The 25502-nt window shown below is 44.3% G+C and overlaps 1 protein-coding gene across 3 annotated transcripts in view; it reads left to right on the top strand.

Moving 5' to 3' along the window:
* The window catches only part of PRKDC (protein kinase, DNA-activated, catalytic subunit), a 270531-nt gene that overhangs the window by 6010 nt on the left and 239019 nt on the right, over positions 1–25502 (top strand). For all 3 annotated transcript variants that reach the window (XR_011020922.1, XM_068237357.1, XM_068237356.1), the window contains exons 2-7: positions 2747–2823; positions 2911–3003; positions 5051–5125; positions 8860–8968; positions 13201–13313; positions 21433–21532. Coding sequence is in view for 2 of the 3 variants with exons in the window: in XM_068237357.1 (XP_068093458.1) it covers positions 2747–2823; positions 2911–3003; positions 5051–5125; positions 8860–8968; positions 13201–13313; positions 21433–21532 (567 nt within the window). In the remaining variant the exon portion in view is untranslated. The remainder of the gene's footprint in view (positions 1–2746; positions 2824–2910; positions 3004–5050; positions 5126–8859; positions 8969–13200; positions 13314–21432; positions 21533–25502) is intronic.

The following is a 25502-nucleotide window of genomic DNA, read 5'->3' as shown; positions in this document are numbered from 1 at the left end:
AAATCTGCAAAAAATAACTATGTAGTAGGAACCTGTAAATAGTTCAGAGGCTATTGCTAGCCTTCTGTTGCTGCCCAGTACTCTCTTCTTTTTGTGAGTATGAGGCGCAACATGGGCGCGACAATTGTAGCCCGTGAGTATGGGCCATTAGACACTAGAAAGATCAGTGGGACAACCAAGCAACTGACATTGTTAAGGGCCGGTTCAGATGGGCGACTGCTGGGAGCTGTGCATCCTGTTTACTTTTGGGATCCACAGCATCCTACATTGAGCTGAGTGGCAGCGTTCATTTTCAATGCATTTACAGTCGATTTTTGGCTCATGTGCTGCGATCAATCAACTTTCCCAAGACATTGCATCTAGCATTGACTGTGTTTGCAGTTTCGTCTCCCTTTAGGTGCTCAAGATGCAATTGAATGACATATCACCAGGAATGGATGCCAAACGCTTTTCTGCTAAACTCTTCAGCAGCTGAAGAGTGTGTATCATGTAACTAAACGAGCCGCTGACAGCCTTCCGCCTGAACTGGCCCTAAAAAAGGAAATGAACTTCAGCGTCTCCCTACAGAGTCAATGTACAGTTGACTGGAAGTGAGAGGGAAATGAATGCTGCCTTATTTAGTGAACATAAAGTGAGTAAGTTACTTATTAATGTAAAGGGAAGGCTCTGGATCCCATAGCCATCCCCCAAAGCCACAACTGTCCCTTGTTGAATTTGCTCAGAACGCTTCAAAAGTACTCTTGTCACCAAATGCTAACAAAGACGGGTGCATCCGTGAGCTCAGACTCATGTGCAGGCAGTGTAGATCCGCTTGTCTCCGGAAGTACTCAGACACGAAGGCTTCCGAAAGCCTGCACACGGAGCGCCAAAGAGTTAATAAACTTGCAGGTTTCGTTTTTTTCTGCCACCATGGGGGGGGGGGGGGGTGATGCAGCTGTACAAAGTAGATTCTCTGTCAAGACAAGATGACCTTCACATCTGGTGAACGACTACATGACAGCAAAGTGGTATAGGTCAGTGATGGCTAAACTTGGCACTCCAGCTGTGACAAAACTACAAATCCCATCATGCCTCTGCCTCCCTGAGTTGTGCTTAGAGCTTTCAGAGTATTGCAATGGCTCATGGGACTTGTAGTTCCACCACAGCTAGAGTGCCAAGGTTAGCCATCACTGGTATAGGTCTTTACACTATACAGCATTGCCACTCCTACTACTGAGGCTTTGCTGAGTCCAGGCGTGTGGCTATGCATCCCACTCCCTCATGCCATACCACTTGCTGGCTGTCTACAGTCCACCAAAATCCAGTACTTCTAGAATGCAGATGGTGATGTAATTTTATCCGTGGCGCTGAGAATCCAGTGTTTCGGGGGCTCTAGACCCTCTTTATCAACTGTAACATTGTTGCCTAGCCTCGGCCACTACCAAACCTAGACAACTGTCAAGGTGACGAGTAGCTGCTACTTAAAGCGTACCTGAAGTAGGGAAAAAAAATATTAAAAAGTTAGATATTTAGCTTAGTAGTGGTAAGTAGCCTTGCTCTGTCTAGAAGTTACGTACTCATAGCTACTCTGAATCGAAATGTTAATTACAGCAGCTGTGACCGCGGGAGAGGGGGGGGTTAACTTACCCATGCTGCCATCTGATCCGTTGCGCTGCATGTTACGTTCCAAGTTACCCCCACATTTATTCAACCGGGAAGGACGACGCGTGGAACACGTGCGGCATTGTGCAGCACGAATGGAGCGCATAAGATCAGACGGCAACATGGGTAAGTTAACCCCCTCTCCCATGGTCACAGCTGCTGTAATTAACATTTCGATTCTGAGTAGCTACCAGTACGTAACTACAAGAAAGAGCAAGGCTACTTACCACTACTAAGCTAAATATCTAACTTTAGCAGGAATGCGAACAGACCCCCAGAATTGCATGGGCAGTGAATTATGCAGTGCGTTACTAGAATCGCCCACAACCCCTGCTTTAATAAGGATGCAAATTGCTCACTTCCTTCGATGCCTGCGTTACATCACCTCACCTACCAGGATCCTTTTACACTATATGCGTTGCTCTCTGTTGCACCGGAAACAAAGAAAGTGTGTGCTACCAAAACCAGGTACCACCTGACTTATAACTAGGTACAGCATATGCAAACTGCATCTGCAAGCCAGTATATGCAGGGTCTAAACTGACTATTCTGCTTGTCCCTGCAGGAGTCAGCCCACGCAAAATCATTTGCATCTCACCAGGGGCGCATCGTGTTGGCCTAATTTTTGCTCTCAGTTACAACTGATATAATTATCATAATTAACTAAAAAGACAACTGATTGTCAAAGTAATATCCATGGTTTCCTATGGCTCAGTTCACACTGTGGGCTTCATTCACTAAACCGTGATGACTCATATCACGGTCGTTTGCGTGTGTATTTTCACATTTGTGAATCATTGTGCGCAATCACGTTTTCATGTAGAAACGTGGTTACGCGCAATAATTCATGATTGCGCGTGATAATTTGCGATCGCACGGAAACACCAAAATGTGCACGAAAACGGCCGTGATATGAGTCAGCACGGCTTAGTGAATCAAGCCCAATATACATTTTAACTGAAAGCTTTTTCACCATGCACTGCTATGGAAAGTTAAAATGCATCAGGTTTTTCAGTGTACAGTGTAAAGGAGGCCTTAGGGGGCTGTGTAGCTTAACAGTTTTGTCATTGCTGTAATAATAATATCGACATTCATTTATTTTTAGATCTCAATACCTCCTTAGTCTTCTCTAAAGAGTTTGGCTTGCTTTTATTTGTCCACAAGTCTCTCAGCTTTGATGAGGTAAGTTGCTTTATTTAATTTGGTTTGTGAAACAAATCTTCCAGAAGTGCTATAATTTCATAACAAATTTCAATGTGATATTTTTAGTTCAGAGAATGTCGGGAAGTTGCCCTGAGGTTTTTGTGCAGTTTTCTGGAGAAAATTGGTCAGAATGTTCAACCGTATGCTCTAGACATCAAGGTAGGTGTATAAAGCTATTCTAACCAGGGTGCGAGGAAAGATGATGGTGGAAAGATGCCTCAAGCATGAGTGGCAGCCAAATATAGGAAGATGGGTCATTTACCCAGCACTGCAAATTATCATTTAGAGTTATAACCGTTTTGCGCTAGTGTCACTATAAATTCCCATTTGAATAGCATTATTAAGCGATATACACTACCTTACATTTGGGCCCTGTCCCCTGAATCCAGTAGCGGGAGTCCCCGATTTACTAACATCTCATGTACGAAAGACCCACACATACAAATGCACACGAATCTGCCGTCACACAGTCGAGGACTCTGTCCTACGCCCCCCCATACTTCAGTTAGAGTTTGTACAGCGGAAGCAGCAGTGTGTGGCTCACCTGCACTGGGGGCACCTGCAGCGATGAGCAAAGTCTTGTCTCCCTCACTGTGTCCTAGTGCCAGATCCTCCTGTGTTGCGTAATGTCACTAGGATACGCAGTGAGCTTGAGTGGACATCACTCGATCGCTGCAGGTGCCCTCAGAGCAGGTGAGACATGCTGCTACTTCAGCTGTGCATACTTGGTTAAAGACATGGCCTGACGTACCACTGCTACGCCGATGACACACAGCTATACTTGTCCTTCAAACCTGGTGGAACAGACCCTACTCCAAAAATAAATTCTTGCTTAGCTGAGCTACAGGCATGGATGAATGATAACTGGTTGAAACTGAATGTTGACAAAACTGAGGTCCTTTTTGTCCAAAGTCAGCGCTCGCCATCAAAACAGCTCTATCCTAAAGCAACACCAATCAAGATTGGGAATTCAGACGTAAACCGCTCCAACCTTGTGCGCAGCCTTGGGGGAATTGAGTTTCAGAAACCAAATTTCATCTGTAGTTAAATCTTCCTACTTTTCATCTGAAGAACATTGCAAAGATTAAACATCAGATTCTTCCAGAGGATCTTCCAACCCTAGTTCACGCCTTCATCACATCACGGCTGGACTACTGCAATGCCCTTTATGCTGGTCTCCCCAAAAAGACCTGCGTCGCCTGCAATTAGTGCAGAATGCTGCTGCCAGATTGCTAACAAACCAGCCTCGCCACTGTCACATTACACCGATTCTTCGCTCACTGCACTGGCTACCAGTAGAATGGAGAATACTCTTCAAGATTGGACTGCTGACATTCAGATCCCTGCACAATCTGGGCCCTGGATACATGAAGGACTTGCTGAAGCTGCACCACACCTCTCACAACCTCAGATCAGCAAGTTCTATAAACCTGGTCACTCCCAGAGTGCACCTCAAAAAATCTGGAGATAGAGCCTTCTGTCATGCTGCCGCTACTCTTTGGAACTCCCTGCCACACCCAGTAAAGACAGCACCATCCCTGGAGCTATTCAAATCCAAACTGAAAAGCCACCTGTTTAGCTTGGCATTTCCTGACTTATAAAATTCTTCCTCTGTACCGCGATGGTCTGAGCCATGCTTATGCGCTTTGAGTCCTACGGGAGAAAAGCGCTTTACAAATGTTATTTGTTGTTGTTAAAGGAATGAGGGGGGGCATGAGGGGCAGAGGTGACACAGAGGGGGACACTGGAGGCACAGGGGACAGAGATGGCACAGTGTTCCAGAACTAACCTACTGTCCCTATTTTGGTTGTTAACCCAGGGACTACCTCTATTCTCCCTAAACTGACAGCTTGTTGATTATTCAAATCTACCCAACCATCTTCCTTTCACCTTATCCGCTATGGAATAGTTTTTATTTTCAAAATTGTAATGAATAAAATTATTAAAATCTGACTTTTTTTTCACGAAGTTCAATCTATCATTTTAACAAGTCAGCGAGGTTGATGATCTAGCGGTGGTGCTTCACTAATCTTGGTGTGTGACTTTGCCTGTCTTTTTTATTTGTTATTGGTAATTAATTTATAAAGCACTGGAACATTTTTTTGCTGCAGTTTTACAGAGAATATTGAAGTGACCATCAGCATCTCCACTGACAGATGGTGTGCCGCCTACTATTTCTGATGTAATTCATGTGTTTCTTTTTTAGAGTCTGTGTATTGTTGTTTACACAAAGGAAAGATATGCAAAATCTAAAGTACCAGCTTTAGATCTTCTTATAAAGGTAAGTTGTGTTCACCATGAATGTATTTTTTTGATTGTGATCTTTTTTTTTTTTTTGTATGTAATTATGATATTTTGAGTGTTTAATGGTTGAATGTCTTGCTGATGAAGAAACCTTATTATGTAGAAAGAACAGAGGTGCCAGCAGGATAAAATCAGGTAATAAAATGTTTAAAAGTGCTTTGGAGGCAGCGGTGGACTTACCTCCTGTAAGCAGACACTATAAACTGTCAGTTCAAATCTAAATAAACTTTATTGGCATACTCCAAGGGGGTCGCAATGCGTTTCACAGGTGTAAACCTGCTTCCTCAGGCAATATAACATAGGAGCATACAACAGTAAAAGGTCCGGGTAACACCTGGCGCCTCAGATGAAGAAACCTGAGCAACTAATTCTACTACCTTGCACATTTTGCATTTACTTTAGCTGATCGATTACTTGACTATTAGTAAATTAACCAGCAGCTGTGAGGCTTTGACTGGACTTAAAGTGAACCCAAGGTGAGAGTGGTATGGAGGCTGTCATATTTGTTTACTTTTAAACAATACCAGTTGCCTTGCAGCCCTGCTGATCTGTTTGGCTGCAGTAGTGTCTGGACAACACAAGAAACAAGCATGTAGCTAATCTTGTAAAATCTGACAATCATGTCAGAAACACCTGATCTGCTGCATGCTTGTTCAGGGTCTATGGCTAAATGTATTAGAGACAGAGGATCAGCAGGACAGCCAGGCAACTGGTATTGCTTTGAAAGAAAATAAATGTCAGCCTCCATATAACTCTCTTCTTGGGTTCTCTTTAAAGGACACTTAAGGATTGCCTAAGAGGCTCTAAGGGATCCAGAGCCTCCTCTTAGGTGAGTATGTTTTTATCTTTTTCAAAATTTAGCTTTGTAACACTCCCAAAGGCAAAAAAAATGCTCAGGTTCTAAAAACTGCTTTCACTGACGGAAGTTAAGTAGGAAAGAAAGGCTAGGTTCACACCGGGGCGTTACTTACCCTGTAAAACAAGATCACAATGAAGGGGAAAAGTAACTAAACTAACCTTTGACGATCTTATATTCAGCAAATGTGCCTAACTCTACCTACTGATCTGGAAAAACTATAGGTTCACTTCACACTAGGTTGTAGCGTGCCCTGGAAAATCAGGATCAGAATACTTCACTGCAATTGTAAACACGCACATAGTATGATATGTATAGGATTCTACTGCACTGCTAACTCACCAATGCAAATGTACTATTTTCTGCTTTTTGCAGGTATGTGAGTGATTTTTTTAAAATTAAGGTCGTTTTTTTTTGTTTTGTTTTAAAGTGTCCATTTTATAAGGGTTGAAATTATACAAGTAGAGATCATTTCTCACAGAGGAGGTCTGCTATTTGTAGCCACATGCCTATTCCCAAGTGTATACATAAACAGAGTTTACTTTTTTGTGATGTGTTAGATATGAACCCTCCTGGCGGTATATTAAAAACCGCCAGGGGGCAGCGCAGCCGTTTTTTTTTTTTTTTATATCATGTAGCGAGCCGAGGGCTCGCTACATGATAGCCGCTGCTCAGCGGCATCCCCCCAGCCCCGCCGATCGCCTCCGGCGATAGGCGATCAGGAAATCACGTTCAAAGAACGGGATTTCCTGGAGGGCTTCCTCTGTCGCTATGGCGACGGGGCAGGATGACGTCACCGACGTCATGACGTCTAAGGGAGTCCCGATCCACCCCTTGCCGCTGCCTGGCGCCGATAGGCCAGGCAGCGCAGGGGTCTAGGGGGAGGGGCTGTGTTGCGACGCGGATAGCGGCGATCGAGCGCGGGGCGGCGGCGATCGAAGTGCTGACGCAGCTAGCAAAGTGCTAGCTGCGTTCAGCAAAAAAAAAAAAATTATTCAAATCGGCCCAGCAGGGCCTGAGAAAACCTCCTGCGCGGCTTATACCGCCAGGAAGGTTAATGGACACCCAACTGAGAGGGATATGGAGGCTGCCATATCTTTTAAACAATACCATTTGTCTGGCAGCCCTGCTGATCCTCTGCCTAATACTTTTTGCCATAGACCCTGAACAAGTGCAGAACTAGTCTGACTGGATTAGCTGCATACCGGTACTTGTCTCAGGTATGTGATTCAGATACTGTACTTCTGAAGCCAAGGAGATCAACAAGATGCCGGACAAATGGTATTGGTTAAAAGGAAAGAAATATGGCAGCCTCCATATTCCTATCAGTTCAGGTGTCTTCTAAAAGAAAGTCTACTGAGCTGATCAAAAGTGTTTTTTCTAAGTTCTAGTGATTGGATTGAATATTAGCCCTAGTAAAGCAAGTCCAATCAATATTTTAACCTTCAGAAAAACTATTGCCAAACTTCAAATGTGCATTCCCTGTTTTTTTTGCAAGAGAACACTTAAAATGAAGCTCAAAGTTTGCTAAAAATGCATTCATTTGTAAACCCTAAAGGGACCTGAGACTTAAAGAGACTCTGTAATGAAATGTTCATCCTTATTTCTTCTATCCTATAAGTTCCTATACCTGTTCTATGTGCTCTGTCTAACTGCAGCCTTTCCTAATTGCACAGTGGCTGTATTATCTCTGTTATATGATCTAATCTTCTCTCCTCTGTCGGCTCTGTTGGGCTGAGGCAGTCAGACTGGAATGTGCTGTGCTGCTTGTGATTGGATAGAAGCTATACACACCCTCTCCAGGCCCCCTGCACACTCTGTATGACTCACACGCTGAGCTACTCTCAGCCTATCAATTGCTATGTCTTTTGTTTGTAAACTCTGCATAAAAATGGCAATTACAAGCCAGGATTGCAGCAGGGAGTGGCAGAAACAGCACAGAGGGGCCCAGGAGTTACATAATAAACATAATGAATAGAATGGTATGCTTATTATTGTAAGAATTTTAGAGTACAGATTCTCTTTAAGGTGGCCACTAACGATCCAATTTCTAGCGAAAAATAGTTCGAGCAATCAGAAATTCTGAATTGGTTGTAAATAATCTCCGTTGATGGGCACAATACATTACGAACGATTATAAAAATATTCGTCCGATTGGATTTTTGTCAAACCAAAATTAGGATTTTCTTGTTGGTTTAGATAGGAAGCAAAGATTGGTTAGTTGATGGTGTAGTGAACAATTTCACTTCCCGTTAGAATTTCTGATCGCTCGAACGATTTTTCGCCAGGAATTGGACTGCTAGTGGCCACCTTTAGAAAAGCATATTGTTAAGTCAGACAAGGCTGTCTCTTTACTTTCAGTACAGCTAAAACTTGGAAAACTGTCAGGGAAAACTTCAATCAAAAACTTGCAGTATTAGCAGAGTACTTAGAGTGTAACCAAGGTGACATGTGACTTGATGAGATAAACATGTGTAGGTGCAGTGCCTGACATATTAATATTTAGGGTTTTTTTCTGCCTGAAAAAAAATGTACCTTCAGGCATGCAAGTAACAGTTTCTCTCTTTTCCAGACTGTTGTTGGATTATAGCGTAGCCATTGAGCAAAGACCACATTCTGTCTAGTGCACAGAAAATAGAACAATCTACTTTGTAAATGTTTAAACATGAAATAATACCATGGGAAAAGTAATTTTTAGGAGTAGTGGAATAGATACAATTGTTTTGTATTAGCTTATTTTCACCTTGGCTTCTCTTTAAGTTACTTTCTGATGCCAATTTGTGAAAACTTTGTATTTTATGCTGCTATCAGTGAGGGTAACGCTTTTTTTTTAATCTTCTTCTTTTCTGTTTCAGTTACTCCAGCTTCTGAAGAAATCCTACATCATCGAAGAGTTTAAAATCGGTAGCATTTTCAATAAATTTTATGGAGAACTTGCTATTAAAAGCAAATTGCCAGACACAGGTGAATTTTATGTAATGTAAACCATCCTGTATAGCTTGCATGCTTCTATAGCATAACTCGACCCTAAACCTTTTTGTGCTTGAATATATAAAAGCAGGTTTTTATTTTTGTGTACATTGGGGAGAGTTCACTCATCTTCATCTGGTCTCTTGGGTAACAAACAGCAATTAATCTTTAGTTCTTATAGTAAAGAATCTCTCCTTATTAGCTATGCATGCTCACCCAGATAAAATGAACTTGCTACTTGCTTCTTGCTTTATTAACTCTTGCAATGCAACATAAAAAACAAAAAAAAAGCTAGATACAAGTAGGTTCTAAGTAGACTTATGCCATCATGTTAAATGTCACTTTAGGTTAACTTTGAAAATGAAAATGGAGCTGTACTTCCAGCTTGTGCTTTGTGCTTTGTGAAAGTCTCGTTACTCTAACCCAGTGTAGTATGCTCGCAGTTTGCCACCCAGCACTGACTTGATGAAGTTAACCACTCTGCAACTGCCTAACGCAGGATTGCGGCTGCAGAGTGGCTTTCCTGGGACTGCCTTACCCAGGATTGCGTCATCTCACAATGAGCGAGATTAGCAGGGAACGGGCGCTCACACGGGCGCTCACACAGGCCGCGCGTTCCCTGTATTGGCACACAGGACACCGCAGTGATCAGCTTGTCAGCCCGCAAACGCGGCTGGCAGGCTTTGGATGTCAGCTGGGAGGGGGGGGGGACGGAATATAAAATGTAAACAGCTATGCGATCTCCTGCAGCCCTGTACAAGTGACAGTCTTGTCACTTCGCTGTCCCTCAGATGGCCGCACACTCTAATCCTTGCCACATAGGACTGTATACTGATCGCCATCTAAGGACAATTGGGTGTCCAATTGACAATTAAAGTAAATGGGGCTTTAAAAAAAAATCATCTTTTATTAATTTAAAAAAAACAAACTAAAGAATGCAGGCGCGATTAGAGACCGTCAGAAGAAGCCCTGCTCGTGGTGAGAAGAGGAGGGAAGATTCATTTGTGTGCTAAGTTGTATGGCCGTGCAGCAAACTGTTTAAAGCTGCAGTGTGCTAAATTGTAGAAAATGGCCTGGTCACTAGGGGGGTGTAAGCCTGTGGTCCTCAAATGGTTAAAGCGGACCTAAACTCTTGCACAGCAGACATGGAGTAATGCAGAGAAATTCGCCCTGTGCGTGTTTAGAGAACAGCCTGTCTATGGCTGTTTACCCACTTGAGCGGAGAACAGATATTTTTTTTTGTCCTTTATAAACAGCCATTGAAGGGCTCCTATTTTATAAATAGGAACTATTCACTCTTGTCATTTTGCAACGGATCTGTGGAGTCTGTTGTGGTATGCGAGGCGCACTTCTGTGCAGTCCGTGATAATCCCAGGCAGGTAGATGAGTTCACAATATTAGTCCGTGATAATCCCAGGCAGGTAGATGAGTTCACAATATTAGCCTATGGTGGGATCGCATCTGTCCCAGGATCCAACTGGACCACAGCGGACCATTGGAGTGGACACTACTCTGTCCGATCCTGCTGGTTACATGTGATCTGGCGCAAGTGGGAACACAACCTATTTATCTCTTATCTGCAACTAATCAACATGTGTGAATTGGGGCTATCTGCTGTGTGTGAACTGTAAACAAAGAAAAAAAAAAAGGGTGTGTGCTCAGATCAGGTGTAACCTGATTTGTGCTGCGTACATATGATACTCCATTCACTTCTATGAGAAATCAACCTAAAAAACGATCAGAAGGAATATTGGACATGTCAGAAATTATCTATCGAACTCATCTATCGAGCGGAAAAACCTATGGTGTGTACCCAGCATTATATACTGGCTGCCTCATGTCTATTGCCTAATTATAATGGCATGACAATGTGAATTGCATCTGCTTGCCAAAATATGCAGGATCTGAAACTACCTCATTGCTATATCCTGCAGTAGTTGGCCCACGCAAAATAGTTTGCATCTCAACTGGGGCGCTGCGTGTAGGCCTCCTCATGCCTCCAAGAATGTTGAATTTTATTCCTGGAGAGCCTGGATTGGTAAAAAAACAGGAAAAGCAGGATAATATGGCTGAGTAATAATATACAGTTCTGCCACAAGCTTTTTTGAAACATTTGAAATTGATGCAGCCAAATTTCGGTAGTGGGACCCTCTCTATCCACTCGACTCTATTGAGTCCATGTTAGTCAAATAGATTTTTTTTATTGCCGTGCTCCCGGCCATGAACTAGCGCCACTGTTCTAGGTTAGTGGTCATGAATAGCTTTATTCTACTGGGCATATAGGCAGATTTTACTGGCACATGCCCAGTGCAGATGCACTCTTAAACAGGCTGCTGGAGGGTCCAGAAAGCCTCTGGACCATCCAAAGGCTTTTTACTACGGATGTATGTAAAATAGCGATACATGTTTGAAAGAAAGCTGAACTAAACTTTTCTCAGCTTGATCCGATATATACCATGTTCTGGATACTTAAATAACCCTGGCCAACTTGCTGGGGAACTGCAGAATCTGCGGGTTTCATGGAGCCTCTTTGACTCCATTTGCACAGCGGATTGTTGCAGAGTGACAGTTGCCACAGACAATAAAGGGTTATCTGCTGCTCTTCTGTCTGAAGGTTTATGCCATAAGGCTATCACAGGTGTAAATCAAATCTTAATTGAAAATAAACTGATGTGATAAACATTGTAATTTTATGAATGGTACTTTTATAGAATCCAAAGATGAGGGTTTTTTTTATGTTCTTATTGTCTGAGATGAATGATGGTCTTCTCATCTTGAGCTATCGACCTTTTTTTCTGTTAATGTGCTTAGAACGGTTTCTCTACTGTGCAGGAGTTTTAGGGCTTTTAGTTAGTCAACAGTGAGAGTTAAAGCGGATCCGAGATGAAAAAACGAAGTATAACAAGTAACTTGTCTATCTTATCTAAAGTTTAGATAGTTTACATAGCAAATCTAGCTGCAAACAGTTTTAATAGAAAATGATTATTTCTTCCTGTGATACAATCACAGCAGCCATGTTGCTTGTAAACAGTACACAGAGGCAGGCTTATCTTTATCTTGAGCAAAAAAACCTTAACCCCCCTCCTCCTCCCTCCTCCCCTCTGCCTCTGAAATCAATGGTTAGTAACAACTCCTCCTCCTCCTGCCCAGACTGAGCTTCCATGAGCCCTTGCTACCGTCTGAAAGTGCCTTGGCTCTCTGAAAACCTGTGGGCGTGATTTATTTAGTTTATAGGGAATTAGAGTATTAAAACAAAAAAGTACAGTATTTGGCTTGAGGAATGCCCTATAAACAATAGGAAAGGAACACAATTATGCAATGAGTAAAAGTTCACCTCGGATCCACTTTAAGCTTTGGTCTGACTGAAGAGAAAGTGTCATTTACATAAATACTACACTGAGCCTAACCTACTCATTGTACTAAAGGTGCCCACTAATGACACAATCTTCATTTTAAAATCGAACCACTTTTATGTAGTATGATGGACTACCTAAAGTAGTTATTCAAAGTTTATTCACCCAGCTTTCCCTTCTACTACAAAGATTTGGTAAAATTGTACAGTCAAGATTGTATCTTTAATGGGTGACCTTACTATTCTCTAACCCTAAACCCTTTTGTAGTTAGCCAATAAATGGTATCATCCTGATTTAAAACTTCTTGCTTTTACTGATGGCTAACACGGTACAATACCCTACTGCTACTACTAACCCTAAATATGTCAGCTGCATTCTATCAGTGTGACATTAATTTGTCTGAAGGATTATCTAAGAGGGGTAACTTACCAACTTCGAAACTGCCAACTTTTTCTGTTTCAGTATTTGTATTTGAACATTTTTAAACAGTTTTATTTATCCATTGGATATCAAAACATAAATGTGAATACATCATCTTACCCAATAAAGTCCCAGGGTATCTGCGACCACCATCTGTGTCCGTGTCAGCCGTAGAGTGCATGTGCGGACATGAATGTGAATGCGACCATACGTGTGCGGATGTGAACGTCGCTCTGTGCATGTGCAGCATGTATGCCTTATTTTTTTTTTTATTTTTTTTTTTTATTTTATTTATTTTTTTTATTTGTATTTTGCCCATCACTAGATTGGCTGGTATACTACTTTGCAGCAAGCTGGAGAATGAACATAACTGGTGGACTTCTGAAGTTTTGCAGTTTTTTTGTACTTGCTGAAAATATAATGTATTAACTGAAATCGTATCATTGTTTTTAGTTCTAGAAAAAATCTATGAGCTTCTTGGAGTTTTGGGAGAAGTGCAGCCCAGTGAAATGTTGGACCATTCTGAGAAACTTTTTAGAGCTTATTTGGGAGAATTAAAAGCACAGGTATATTTTTAGTACTAGTTATTGTTTTGTTTATATTTCTTGCTTTTTTAATGTACTTAGAATATCATCGTAAACAATTCAGCTATGTGAGTGTGTGTGTATATTTATAATACTGTATATCTTTCCCTGGCGACCACCCACTGTCTGCTTCTTTTCTCTGGCTATCCGACAGTGCTAGGATACTGGTTTTAAAGGGGACCGGAAGTGAGAGGCATATGGAGGCTGCTATATTTATTTCTTTTATATAACGCTCGACTCGAAATCATTTGGAATCCAAGCACTAATAAGTGCACCTGAGCGGGCTGGTGTGGAGGAGTTAATTTACCCAGGGTTCCTTTTTCTTTAATCTGTGTCACGTCGCATTCCAAGTCACGTCACGTAACTAACACGCTTCCTCCTTTTGGGTTGAAAGAGGAAGCGTGTTAGTTCCGTGATGCGACTTAAAAAGCGACGTGACACGCAGTTAGTCACGGATTAAAGAAGAAGGTACCCTGGGTAAATTAACTCTTCCACACCAGCCCGCTCAGGTGCACTAATTAGTGCTTGGATTCCGAATGATTTAGAGTCTAAATCAATTCAGAATCCTTTCGGAGCTCATCACTATATAACGCTAGTTACCTGGCAGTCCTGCTGTTCTCCTTTGCTGCAGTAGTGTCTGAATCACACAACTGAAATAAGCATGCAGCTAATCTTGACAGACAACAGTAAGAGCACCTGAACTGCATGTCCGTTTCAGGGTCTATGGCTAAAACATTTTGGAAAGGGCAGGGCTGTGGAGTCGGAGTCGTGGAGTCGGGCAATTTTGGGTGCCTGGAGTCGGAGTCGGGAAAAAATGCACCGACTCCGACTCCTAATGAATTTGTAACTGTAATTAAAATAGAAAATATGATAAAATGTTCTATTTCTCAGATAATAGTCATTAAAAATAATGTATATATACAGTATATATACAGTAATAGCTATGCTTAGTCCACAAAAATGAAATAAACCAATCAAAATTAGATACTTGTGCTGCTTCAATAAAGCAGTCCCCGTATTTGTAAGGTCAGATATACATATCTGATTGTGACTGTATATATAATGTGTACACAGGAATCTCTTATATATACTAAATAACATCTATGCTGTAAGAATAAAGCCTGATGTGTAGCTGTGTCACTAATAGAGATGGTCAATGAGATGGAAATAATTCTGCATTGATGCTGATTTATGCAAATGTATGCACTCCCTTTGCTGATGAATATGTTATTAAAATTTGGTTTGGTGACTACAAATTAAAGGGTAACTGAGACGGATGAAAAGTAAAGTTTTATACATACCTGGGGCTTCCTCCAGCCCCCTTCAGGCTAATCAGTGCCTCTCTGTCCTCCACCACCCGGATCTTCTGCTATGAGTCCTGGTAATTCAGCCAGTCAGCGCTGTCTGGCCGCATGCCGCTCCCACAGCCAGGAACATTCTGCACCTGTGCAATAGTGCTGCACAGGTGTAGTATGCTCCTGGCGGCGGAGTGTGTGCATGCGCACTACGCCTGACTGGCTCAAGTACCTGGACTCATAGCAGAAGATCCAGGTGGTGGAGGAGGACAACGAGGGACTGATTATCCTGAAGGCGGCTGGAGGAAGCCCCAGGTATGTATAAAACTTTAATTTCATCTGTCTCAGGTTTACTTTGTTACGCAGTAGTACTATACTCTACATATGCACTCCCCCCAGAGCTGCAGGGAATCCACTGAGAATGCTGTGCACATTGAACACAGAGGTGTTGTCTGTTTACAATCTTCTCATTCCCCTGCAGAGTACCTGCACATCATTCTTACATGTACCCGCACTTACATTGCCTAGGGCCTGATAGATGTTCTTTGTTCCGGTTTGTACCTTTTACAAGTACTCTTACCAAGGACTAGTTTTAGTCTAAAGGGAATAAATATAGTAGTCTACATATCCTTCTCACTTCAGTTGTCTTGTAAAATTCCTAAGCGTTGGCAGTTAAGAGACGAATTTCATGTTACATACTTTTAATCAACAAAATTGTAATATGCAAATTAGAGGAGTCGGAGTCGTGGAGTCGGAGTCGGTGGAATCCTAAACTGAGGAGTCGGAGTCGGTGGATTTTTGGACCGACTCCACAGCCCTGGGAAAGGGGAGGGGGCTTCCGCCGTGTTTGTCAGCAATCACCGCATGCCGGTACCGCCACACACACGATCTAGCATGTCAGTCCAAGATTTTCCAGTATGCGCGATCGATACATGCAACCAATATCAGCCCGAAATTGGCTGCATCTGCAATAGGGCATGCTCTTGGCGGCACCAATTTTAATTTGATTATAATTATTGAATCTGATGATCAGTAGCCAAGTCGAGTAATCTATGGGCACCTTAAAAGTATTTGAGGCAGATGATCAGCAGGACAGCCAGGCAATAATGTGCATTGTTTAAAATGACTTTTAACCACTTGCTGACCATCCACTACCAATAGGCGGTGGCAAAGTGGCACCTCCAGGTGGCACCTGGGAGACTAGCCGGGAATCGTGCGCAGGGATGCCCGCGCATCTGCCGGCATTAGGCTCCATCCACCCGTGACGTCAACCCGCCGGCTGTTTAGAAGCGCCGGCGGGTTGTTAACCCCCGATCTGCCGCTACAAAGTGTATAATACACTTTGTAATGTATACAAAGTGTATTATACAGGCTGCCTCCTGCCCTGGTGGTCCCAGTGATCGAGGGACCACCAGGGCAGGAGGCAGCCCCCTAGTAAGCACAACAGCACACTGAACCTGCCCCCTCCCTGATCGCCCACAGCACCCCTCAGACCCCCCCCCCCCGATCACCCACCTAATCACCCATCAAACCAGACCACTGTTTGCACCCAATCACCCGCCTACTCACCCATCAATCACCCCCTGTCACTATCTGTCAACGCTATATTTTAGATTAGGTCCTAAACTGGGCTCCTGATTCCCCCCCCGTGTACTGTATACATCTATTCTCCCCTGTAATCACCCACTGATCACCTATCAATCACCTATTAATCACCCATCAATCACCCCCTGTCACTGCCACCCGTCAGTTCAGACCCTAACCTGCCCCTTGCGGGCACCTGATCACCCGCCCACACCCTCAGATCGCCCGCAGACCCGCCCTCAGATCACCTCCCAAGTGCATTGTTTACATCTGTTTTCCCCTCTAATCACCCACTGATCACCCATCAATCACCCCCTGTCACCACCTGTCACTGCTACCCATCATACCCATCAGATCAAACCCTCATCTGCCCCTTGCGGGCACCCAATCGCCAGCCCACACCCTCAGATTGCCCCAGACCCCCCAATCACCTCGCCAGTGCATTGCTTGCATCTATTCTCCCCTCTAAACACACCCTGATCACCTTTCAATCACCCCGTCACCCCCTGTCACCATTTGTCACTGCTACCCATCTGATCAGACCCTAATCTGCCCCTTGCAGGCACCCAAACACCCGCCCACACCCTCAGATCGCCCTCAGACCCCCCCTGATCACCTCCCCAGTGCATTATTTACATCTGTTCTCCCCTCTAATCACCTATCAATCACCACCTGTTACTGCTACCCATCAGATCAAACCCTAATCTGCCCCTTGCGGGTACCCAATTAACCGCCCGCACCTTCAAATCGCCCTCAGACCCCCCCCCCCTGATCACCTGCCCAGTGCATTGCTTGCATCTATTCCCCCCCCTCTAATCACACCCTGAGACACCCATCAATCACCTCCTGTCACCCCCTAGCAAACCTACCCATCAGATCAGTCCCTAATTTGCCCCGTGTTGGCTCCTGATCACCCGGCCAAACCCTCACCCGCCCCACCGCAGTGACAGCATTTTTTTTCTTTCTGATCACTGCTGGTCTCTACGACTTAATTGTGGCTGAGACCAACCGTTATGCCACACAATATGAAACCACCAATCCAAGAAGCTACCATGCCCAGCCTTTTCAGTGGAAACCACTCCAAGTTTCCGAACTTAACATTTTTTGGGGCCTTCTCGTTAACATGGGTCTAGTCAAAAATAATGTATTGCGGTCTTATTGGTCTACGCACCCAAAACATCACATGTCCATGTTCTCTGCTGCCATGTCGAGGTCACGATTTGAGAACATCCTGCGCTTCCTGCACTTCAGTGCCAATATAACCTGTCATCTAAGGAGCCACCCTTCTTATGACCGGTTCCACAAGAGTCGGCCCCTCATAGACCACCTGTCATCAAAATTTGCAGATACTTATACCCCCGAACAGTCATTTTGAGGCATTTGGTTTCCAGACTACTCCTCACGGTTTTGGGCCCCTAAAATGCCAGGGCAGTATAGGAACCCCACAAGTGACCCCCCCCCTGTTAGGTGTATGATGAGTTCATAGAAGATTATATTTTTTGTCACAAGTTTGTGGAAAATGACACTGTGGAAAAAAAACAATATAAATCAATTTCCCGCTAACTTGTGACAAAAAATAAAATCTTCTATGAACTCACCATGCTCCTAACGGAATACCTTGGGGTGTTGTCTTTCTAAAATGGGGTCACTTGTGGGGTTCCTAAACTGCCTTGGCATTTTAGGGGCCCTAAACCGTGAGGAGTAGTCTGGAAATCAAATGCCTCAAAATGACATGTGAAATCCTAAAGGTACTCATAGGACGTTGGGCCCCTTAACCACTTAAGGACCAGGGTATTTTCTTCTGATCGGTGCTGCGTGGACTCTCCAGCCCGCAGCACCGATCAGGAAATAGCCAGGGCGATCAGACTTCCCCCCCCCCCTCCTTTTTTCCCCACTAGGGGGATGTCCTGCTGGGGGGGTCTGATCGCCGCCGGCTACCCGCACTTTCTGGGGGGGCTCTTCAAAGCCCCCCTCCGGAGCGCTTTCCGCCCTCCCCGGCTTTCCCTCCCTCTCCCTTACCCTGTGAGTGGCGCAGGACGGAGTTCCGTCCTGCGCCTGATAGGATAGGCTTCTGCCTATCAGATGCAGGCGATCCCCGGCCAATCAGAGGCCGGGGATCGCCGATCTACGTCACGGCGCTGCTGCGCAGCAGCGCCGTGTGATGTAAACAGCGGGGATTTCTTCCCCGGATGTTTACATTATGCGTGCGAGCCGCGATCGCCGGCTCGCACACTGTTCACGGAGACAGTCTCCGTGAACTGGCATGGAAAGGCCGTTTCCATGCTATACCACTAATGACCCGCCAACGCCTATCGGCGTTAGGCGGTCGTTAAGTGGTTAATGCACCTAGGCTGCAAAAAAGTGTCACATGTGGTGTCGCCGTACTCAGAAGTAATATAATGTGTTTTGGGGTGTATTTTTACACATACCCATGCTGGGTGGGAGAAATATCTCTGTAAATGGACAATTGTGTATAAAAAAAATAAAAAAATTGTCATTTACAGAGATATTTCTCCCACCCAGCATGGGTATGTGTAAAAATACACCCCAAAACACAATATACTACTTCTCCTGAGTACGGCGATGCCACATGTGTGACACTTCTTTGCAGCCTAGGTGCGCTAAGGGCCCAAAGTCCTATGAGCACCTTTAGGTTTTACAGGGGTGCTTACAATTTAGCACCCCCCCCCAAAATGCCAGGACAGTAAACACACCCCACAAATGACCCCATTTTGGAAAGTAGACACCCCAAAGTATTCAGAGAGGGGCATGGTGAGTCCATGGCAGATTTCATTTTTTTTGTCTCAAAGTGTCATTTTCCGCTAACTTGTGACAAAAAATAAAATCATCTATGAACTCATCATGCCTCTTAGTAAATACTTTGGGATGTCTTCTTTCCAAAATGGGGTCATTTGGGGGGGGGGGGGGTATTTATACTATCCTGGAATTCTAGCACCTCATGAAACATGACAGGTGCTCAGAAAAGTCAGAGATGCTTCAAAATGGGAAAATTCACTTTTTGCACCATAGTTTGTAAACGCTATACCTTTTACCCAAACCAATAAATATACACTTATTGGATTTTTTTTTTTATCAAAGACATGTATCACAATAAATGTGGACAAAAATGTATATAGAAATGTTACTTTATTTGAAAAATGTCTGCGCAGAAAGTAAAAAAAAAACCTTTTTTGACAAAATTCATGTCTTTTTTTTTTTTTTTTTTTTGATGAATATAATAAAAACTAAAAATCACAGCAGCAATAGCACAAAAAGAAAGCTGTATTAGTGACAAAGAAAAGGAGGTAAAATTCATTTAGATGGTAGGTTGTATGACCGAGCAATAAACCGTTAAAGCTGAACCATAAATGGATCCACAATAACCCAGGTAGAGTCATTCGTTTCTTGGGTCCACGATCTCAAACGACCTAAAATGGGACAACAACACTGCCACTATTGTCAAGAAAGCGCAACAGAGGATGTACCATCTACGGCAGCTGAAAAAGTTTGGCCTACCTCAAAATCAAATGGTGCAGTTCTACACTGCAATCATGGAATCCACCACGACATCATCTATGACTGTATGGTTCGGCTCCTGCTCAGCATTAGAAAAGGGGGGGCTGCAGCGCATCATCCGATCAGCGGAAAGGATAATTGGCTGTAGCTTACCTCCCCTGCATGATCTTTACGCTAGCAGGTGCAGAAAGAGAGCAACCAAAACTTGCCTCTGACCCCTCTCACCCAGCTCACTCCATCTTCCAGCACATGCCTTCAGGAGTAAGATTCCGGTCAATCGCTACAAAAACCTCCAGACACAGGAACAGCTTTTTTCCTCAATCGGTAGCCATACTTAATGCTGAACCACGTTAGAGCTGCTAGGACTTGAAAGTAATTAGCACAGAACTGAAAGTGAACAATTCTCACATTGCTTACTGCCACTATACTTATAATGTCCTTGACTTGTAATATACGCACTGTCTGTACTTGTATTGTTTTTGTTTGTGTTTGTTAAGCAACTGCCAAGACAAATTCCTTGTAGGTGCAAACTTACTTGGCGAAAATAAATTAATTCTGATTCTGAATGGAAAAAAATGTCTGGTCCTTAAAGAGAACCCAAGGCGGGGTTCTTCCATCGCAATCCATATACAGAGGCTGGGTCTGTCTATAGAGCCCAGTCTCTGTTGCTGGTTAGTTCCCTCCAAAGCCCCCCCCCCCCCCCCCGCGCTGTCAGACCCCATAAAACTCAGCCGCGCTACGCGGCTGTGTTTACCTCACTACTGTCAGTTTCGGCTGCTCCCCCGCCTGCTGAATCGCTCCGGTCCCCGCCCGCGTCCCTTCCCTCCAATCAGCGGCGAGGGAAGGGACGTGGGCGGGGACCGGAGCGATTCAGGAGGCGGGGGAGCTACGAGACTGACAGTAGTGAGCTAAACACAGCCGGCTGCGACACGCTGCGTGTCGCCAGCGCGGCTGTGTTTTATGGGGTCTGACAGCGTGCAGGGGGGCTTTGAAGGAAACGAACTAGCAACAGAGGCTGGGCTCTATAGACAGACCCAGCCTCTGTATATGGATTGCGATAGAAGAACACCACCTCGGGTTCTCTTTAAGGGGTTTTAAGACTGCAGTCCATAAGTGGTTAAAGGGTACTTAAAGTGAAATAAGAGTGGCCAGTTTATACTTGGGGCTACTTCCACCCTCCTGTAGTCATCCTGCTCCCTCGCCGTACTGCTCTGTTCCATGCAGCTGCTGTGTCCTTCCAAAAGCTCGTTGAGTGGGCAGTCGCAGGCTACTGCACATGTGCGGCCCCAGCCCTGTGCTTCCTGATCGTGCTCCCACTGCCATGAGTGTTTGGCGGATGTGCAGTAGGAATTTTTCCGACCTGTGCAAGCGTAGAACACTCTCATTCATGGGATCATGATCTGGAGGCCCGGGGTCTTGCACGGCTTTACTGCCGTCCACTCGATTGAGCACTTTTAATCAAGATTTCCAGCATGCTCGATTGATGCATTTGACTGATTTCAGCCCAAAACCGATCGAATCATTGATCGGGTGCACATGTTGCAGCACCAATTTTCATATTTTGATCAGGCTGCAAAATCACTAGATGTATTTTCCTTTACTGCCATACTCTGATAAAGGATTCCTCTAATCTTTTGAGAAGTTTACTTATTTAAGATGTCTTCCCTGAAAGGATAAATAATGTATTCTGATTATTTTGTCACTAGATGACTTCATCCACCAAAGAGACAAAGCTGACAGTTGTAGCCGGATGTCTGAGGGGATTGTCTGCACTTCTCATTAACTTTACAAAGTCCGTTGAAGAAGGTACACCATTCATTTTTGCTAATATTTTACATTTATTAATAAAATGCAATAGTGAAAAACACAATTTTTAGAACTGAAGAGAAGTTTGGGGAACAAGTTGCCATTTGCAGTAGCTAAAACTACTGTAGAAGCCTAAATTTACAGTATATCTTTGTAGGTGCACCTTTATGCAAGATGTAGGCTTTCAAATAAAAGCAGAGGAGCTTCTGCAAAGGATGAGTGAGTGAGGTTGCTACTGGAATTGTACTGTTTCTTAGAAAGTGTTACAAAGGAGATTTTGTTACCTGGCATACATTTAATACAGACGCCTGGTAAAGCTTGCGCAAATATTCCCAGCTATTTACATAACTATTCCCCACTGGTAATCTAATTCAGTAGGGAAAGACGTAGTTTGGGATCCAGCAATTGCTGTCAACCTCTGCTTGTAGTAGTAAACCCAGTCCTTAGGTCTGGACTATGCACCTGTATAAATATACAATGTACTAGTTAAAAAGCCCGCCCTTTAAAAACTGTACTAGGCCTCAGCCGCCCCACCCCTGTATTGCGCTCACGGCCGCGATCCATGCGCATGGTGTGTGCACACAGTTGTACGTGTCCGCTCCCCCTCCCCATCCGAAGTTGGTCCACGCATGCGTGCCAGACACAACGCAGGGACATAGGAGGACACAGGGACAGGGCTTTTATTATATAGGTTAACCAATCCTGATATAGTAAACTACTTGGCCAGGTCCCTTGGAGTTTACTATAAAGGGATTCTACTGTACTTACTTTAAATGGGCTCTCTATTAAGATGGCTGACTTACCTATTTGATTCAGAGGATATATAGACCATTTTCATTGCTACTTGAAGGACAGTTGTTATCTTTAACCACTTGCCGACCGCACACTCATACCGTGCGGTGGCAAAGTGGTAGTTGGAGGACCAGCGACGCACATCTGCGTCGCCAGGTGCCTCCCTAATTAGGAAAGGCCGCTCGCGTTATGTAAACCCTGATCGCGGCTCGCAGACTAAATGTAAACGCAGGAGACATTTGTCGCCTTTGTTTACATTGAACGGCGCTGCTGCGCAGCAGCGCCGTAAGGCAGATCGGCGATCCCCAGCCAATCAGCGCCCGGGGATCGCCACCATGTGACAGAGGACATCCTGTCACAGGCTGCACAGGACGGATAGCGTCCTGTGCAGCCCCGATCACCAGGGGGGACAGGTAGGAGAGGGGGGGGGGGATTTCACTGCGGAGGGGGGCTTTGAGGTGCCCCTCCCCCGCAAACCGCAGGCAGGAGCGATCAGACCCCCCCCCCCCTGCACATCATCCCCATAGGGGGGAAAATAGGGGGGCGATCTGGTCGCTCTGCCTGCAACCTGATCTGTGCTGGGGGCTGCAGAGCCCACCCAGCACAGATCACAAAAAAGAGCGCTGGTCCTTAAAGGGAACCTAAACTTAGAAGGATATGGATTTTTCCTTTTAAAATAATACCAGTTGCCTGGCAGTCTCACTGATCCTCTGCCTCTAATACTTTTTGTCCACAGCCCCTTAACAAGCATGCATAGCAGATGCTCTGACTGGAGTCAGACTGGATTAGCTGCATGCTTGTTTCAGGTGTGTGATTCAGCCACTACTACAGCTAAAAGGTCAGCAGGACTGCCAGGCAGCTGGTATTGTTTAAGAGGAAAAATCTCTATCCTTCTCAGTTTAGGTTCCCTTTAAGGGGGGGTAAAGGCTGGGTCAAGTGGTTAAACACATGATGTTTGGGATCCACCCAGTAATAACTGCTCATATTTGTTAACTCAGAGCAGGAAACGGAGAAAAGATTCTGAAAGTCCATTTAACTTTATGATGCACTGTGTTTTTAGTAGCACAAATGCTGCATGTTAAAAGCAAGTGTAAAATGGTATTCAAAAATAGAGTTGCTGATATTGCTACTGCAATACTTGTATATGCCACATCCTGGAGTTTTCCTTCACTTTTGGCTAGTGTTAGGATGGCTACACACACTTCAAATGCAATAGATTTGTGGAACTTTCTTTTCTATAAAATGATTTAATCTAGGCAAAATCAAACTGACAAATTAAGAATGATCAGTTAATTGTGATCATTTTCAGTCAAATACATTAATTTTATCAAATGGTAGAACTGGAAAAAATAGGTCTAACCGAATAGATTGTTTTAAAATCTTTAAATGCGAGGTTTAGATTTAGTGTATCAATACTTTAGGCAGATCACATAATAACTTGTACATGTGTGGCCAGCAATAGATGCTAGACAGTTTTTTTTGTATTTGGCTAAAGTAGTTTTGAACGCTGTCATTGCTCAATACATTCTTAAAAATTCTAATCATCCGGCCACCATGTTCAGCTCTTGGCTTAAAGTGAACCAGAGACGAAGCACCCTCCTGTATTTTACCATATATATCAGTGGGAACATCAGAGGAAACGCCTACCCTGCTCTCTGTTTCATTCTTCACTGCTCAGCCTGCTTCTAATCAGCCCTGATAAAATCCCCCACTGAGCATTCAGACTGGCTTTGCTCAAGAATCATTATAGCTGAGTCTGTCTTCTCTGAAGTCTTTTCAAGCCCAAGCCTGCCCCCTTCTGGCTCTGCTATAATGACTCGGCTATGATTCCTGAGCAAAGCCAGACTGAATGCTCAGTCAGGGATTTTATCAGGGCTGATTAGCAGTGAAGAATGAAACAGAGCAGGGTAGGTGTTTTCTCTAATGTTCCCACTGATACACAGTATATGGTAAAATACATGAAGGTGCTTCGTCTCTGGTTCACTTTAAAGCCAAACTGTGGAAAAAACAAAAGTAAAGTTAGATATTTAACTCCATAAGTGGCGGTGCTCCAATGAAATCGCCTACATCGTTGAACTATCCTACATCCCATAGACTTGACTATCCCCTCACCCTCCATAACCCTCCTGCCTGTGCATTTGTCACTGAATGTAGGAAGGTTCAACGGGTAGGCTATTTGGTATGCAGACTGATTCACACTTGTTTTGAAAATGTATCCTGGGATACCTTTTTAGAGCTCTGCAGAAACGCTGGAAGCGGATCCTATGTTAAAAATAGGACCTGCTCCCACTTGTGCAGAAACATGGATCCGTGTTGCACGGAAAGAAAACTCCACGGAGAGTCCAGATTTGACACTTTCCCCGGACTGGACGGGAAAACATATCCAGTGCAAGCTTATGAGAACGGACACTGTCCGCTTTCACTAGGCTAGTCGGCCACATCCGATTGTTTCAACCGCATCCCGCCGTCCATCACTGCCGCTCGGTCTATTCTGAAGAACCTGGGGGACGACAGAAGCATGGGGATTCTCCATTGGGCTGCAATAGACCAATGGGAATCCTCAACAAGAAAGAATTCTCATTGGTTCATTTTAAACCAATGAAAATTCTCCTTGTTGCTAGTCAGAATTGGCCTGTTCCAGCCTATGGAGAGTCATGCTTCTGCTGGCCTCCAGGCTGTGAAAGGGAACATGCGGCAGGACAAAACAGGTGAGCGGCAATGCGTACGCACTGACGCGATCGACATGCGGATGTGGAACGTGCCCTACAATTCAGATAAGATCCATTTCAAACGGATCAGTTTTTCAGAAAAACAGATCTGTTTGACACGGATCCGATCTGGAACCAGACAAGTGTGGACCGAGCCTAAAGGGAAGCTTGTGGATGATCCAGAGCCTTCTCCACTCCTGCATACAAAAAAAGACCCTGGTCCCTAAGAGGCCAGAGCCTGCCGGTACACTATAAATACAGAGGTGAAAGCTGTTTCGAACGAATGTTCAAATCAAATTCCACCCACCATCACTAATGTAATTATAATGAAGAATTATGATATGTGTTAAAGGAAAACTTAAGTCAAAAAAAAAAAAAGACATTTACTCACCTGGGGCATCCCTCAGCACCCCGAAGCTGGATGGTGCCCTCGCAGCCCCACTCCGATCGTCCTGTCCCCGCCGGCGGCT

Source organism: Hyperolius riggenbachi, chromosome 5, assembly GCF_040937935.1.
Source record: "Hyperolius riggenbachi isolate aHypRig1 chromosome 5, aHypRig1.pri, whole genome shotgun sequence".
NCBI classification, from domain to species: domain Eukaryota; kingdom Metazoa; phylum Chordata; class Amphibia; order Anura; family Hyperoliidae; genus Hyperolius; species Hyperolius riggenbachi.
The sequence above is the reverse complement of the archived record's forward strand: the minus strand, read 5'-3'. Positions and strand labels throughout refer to the sequence as shown.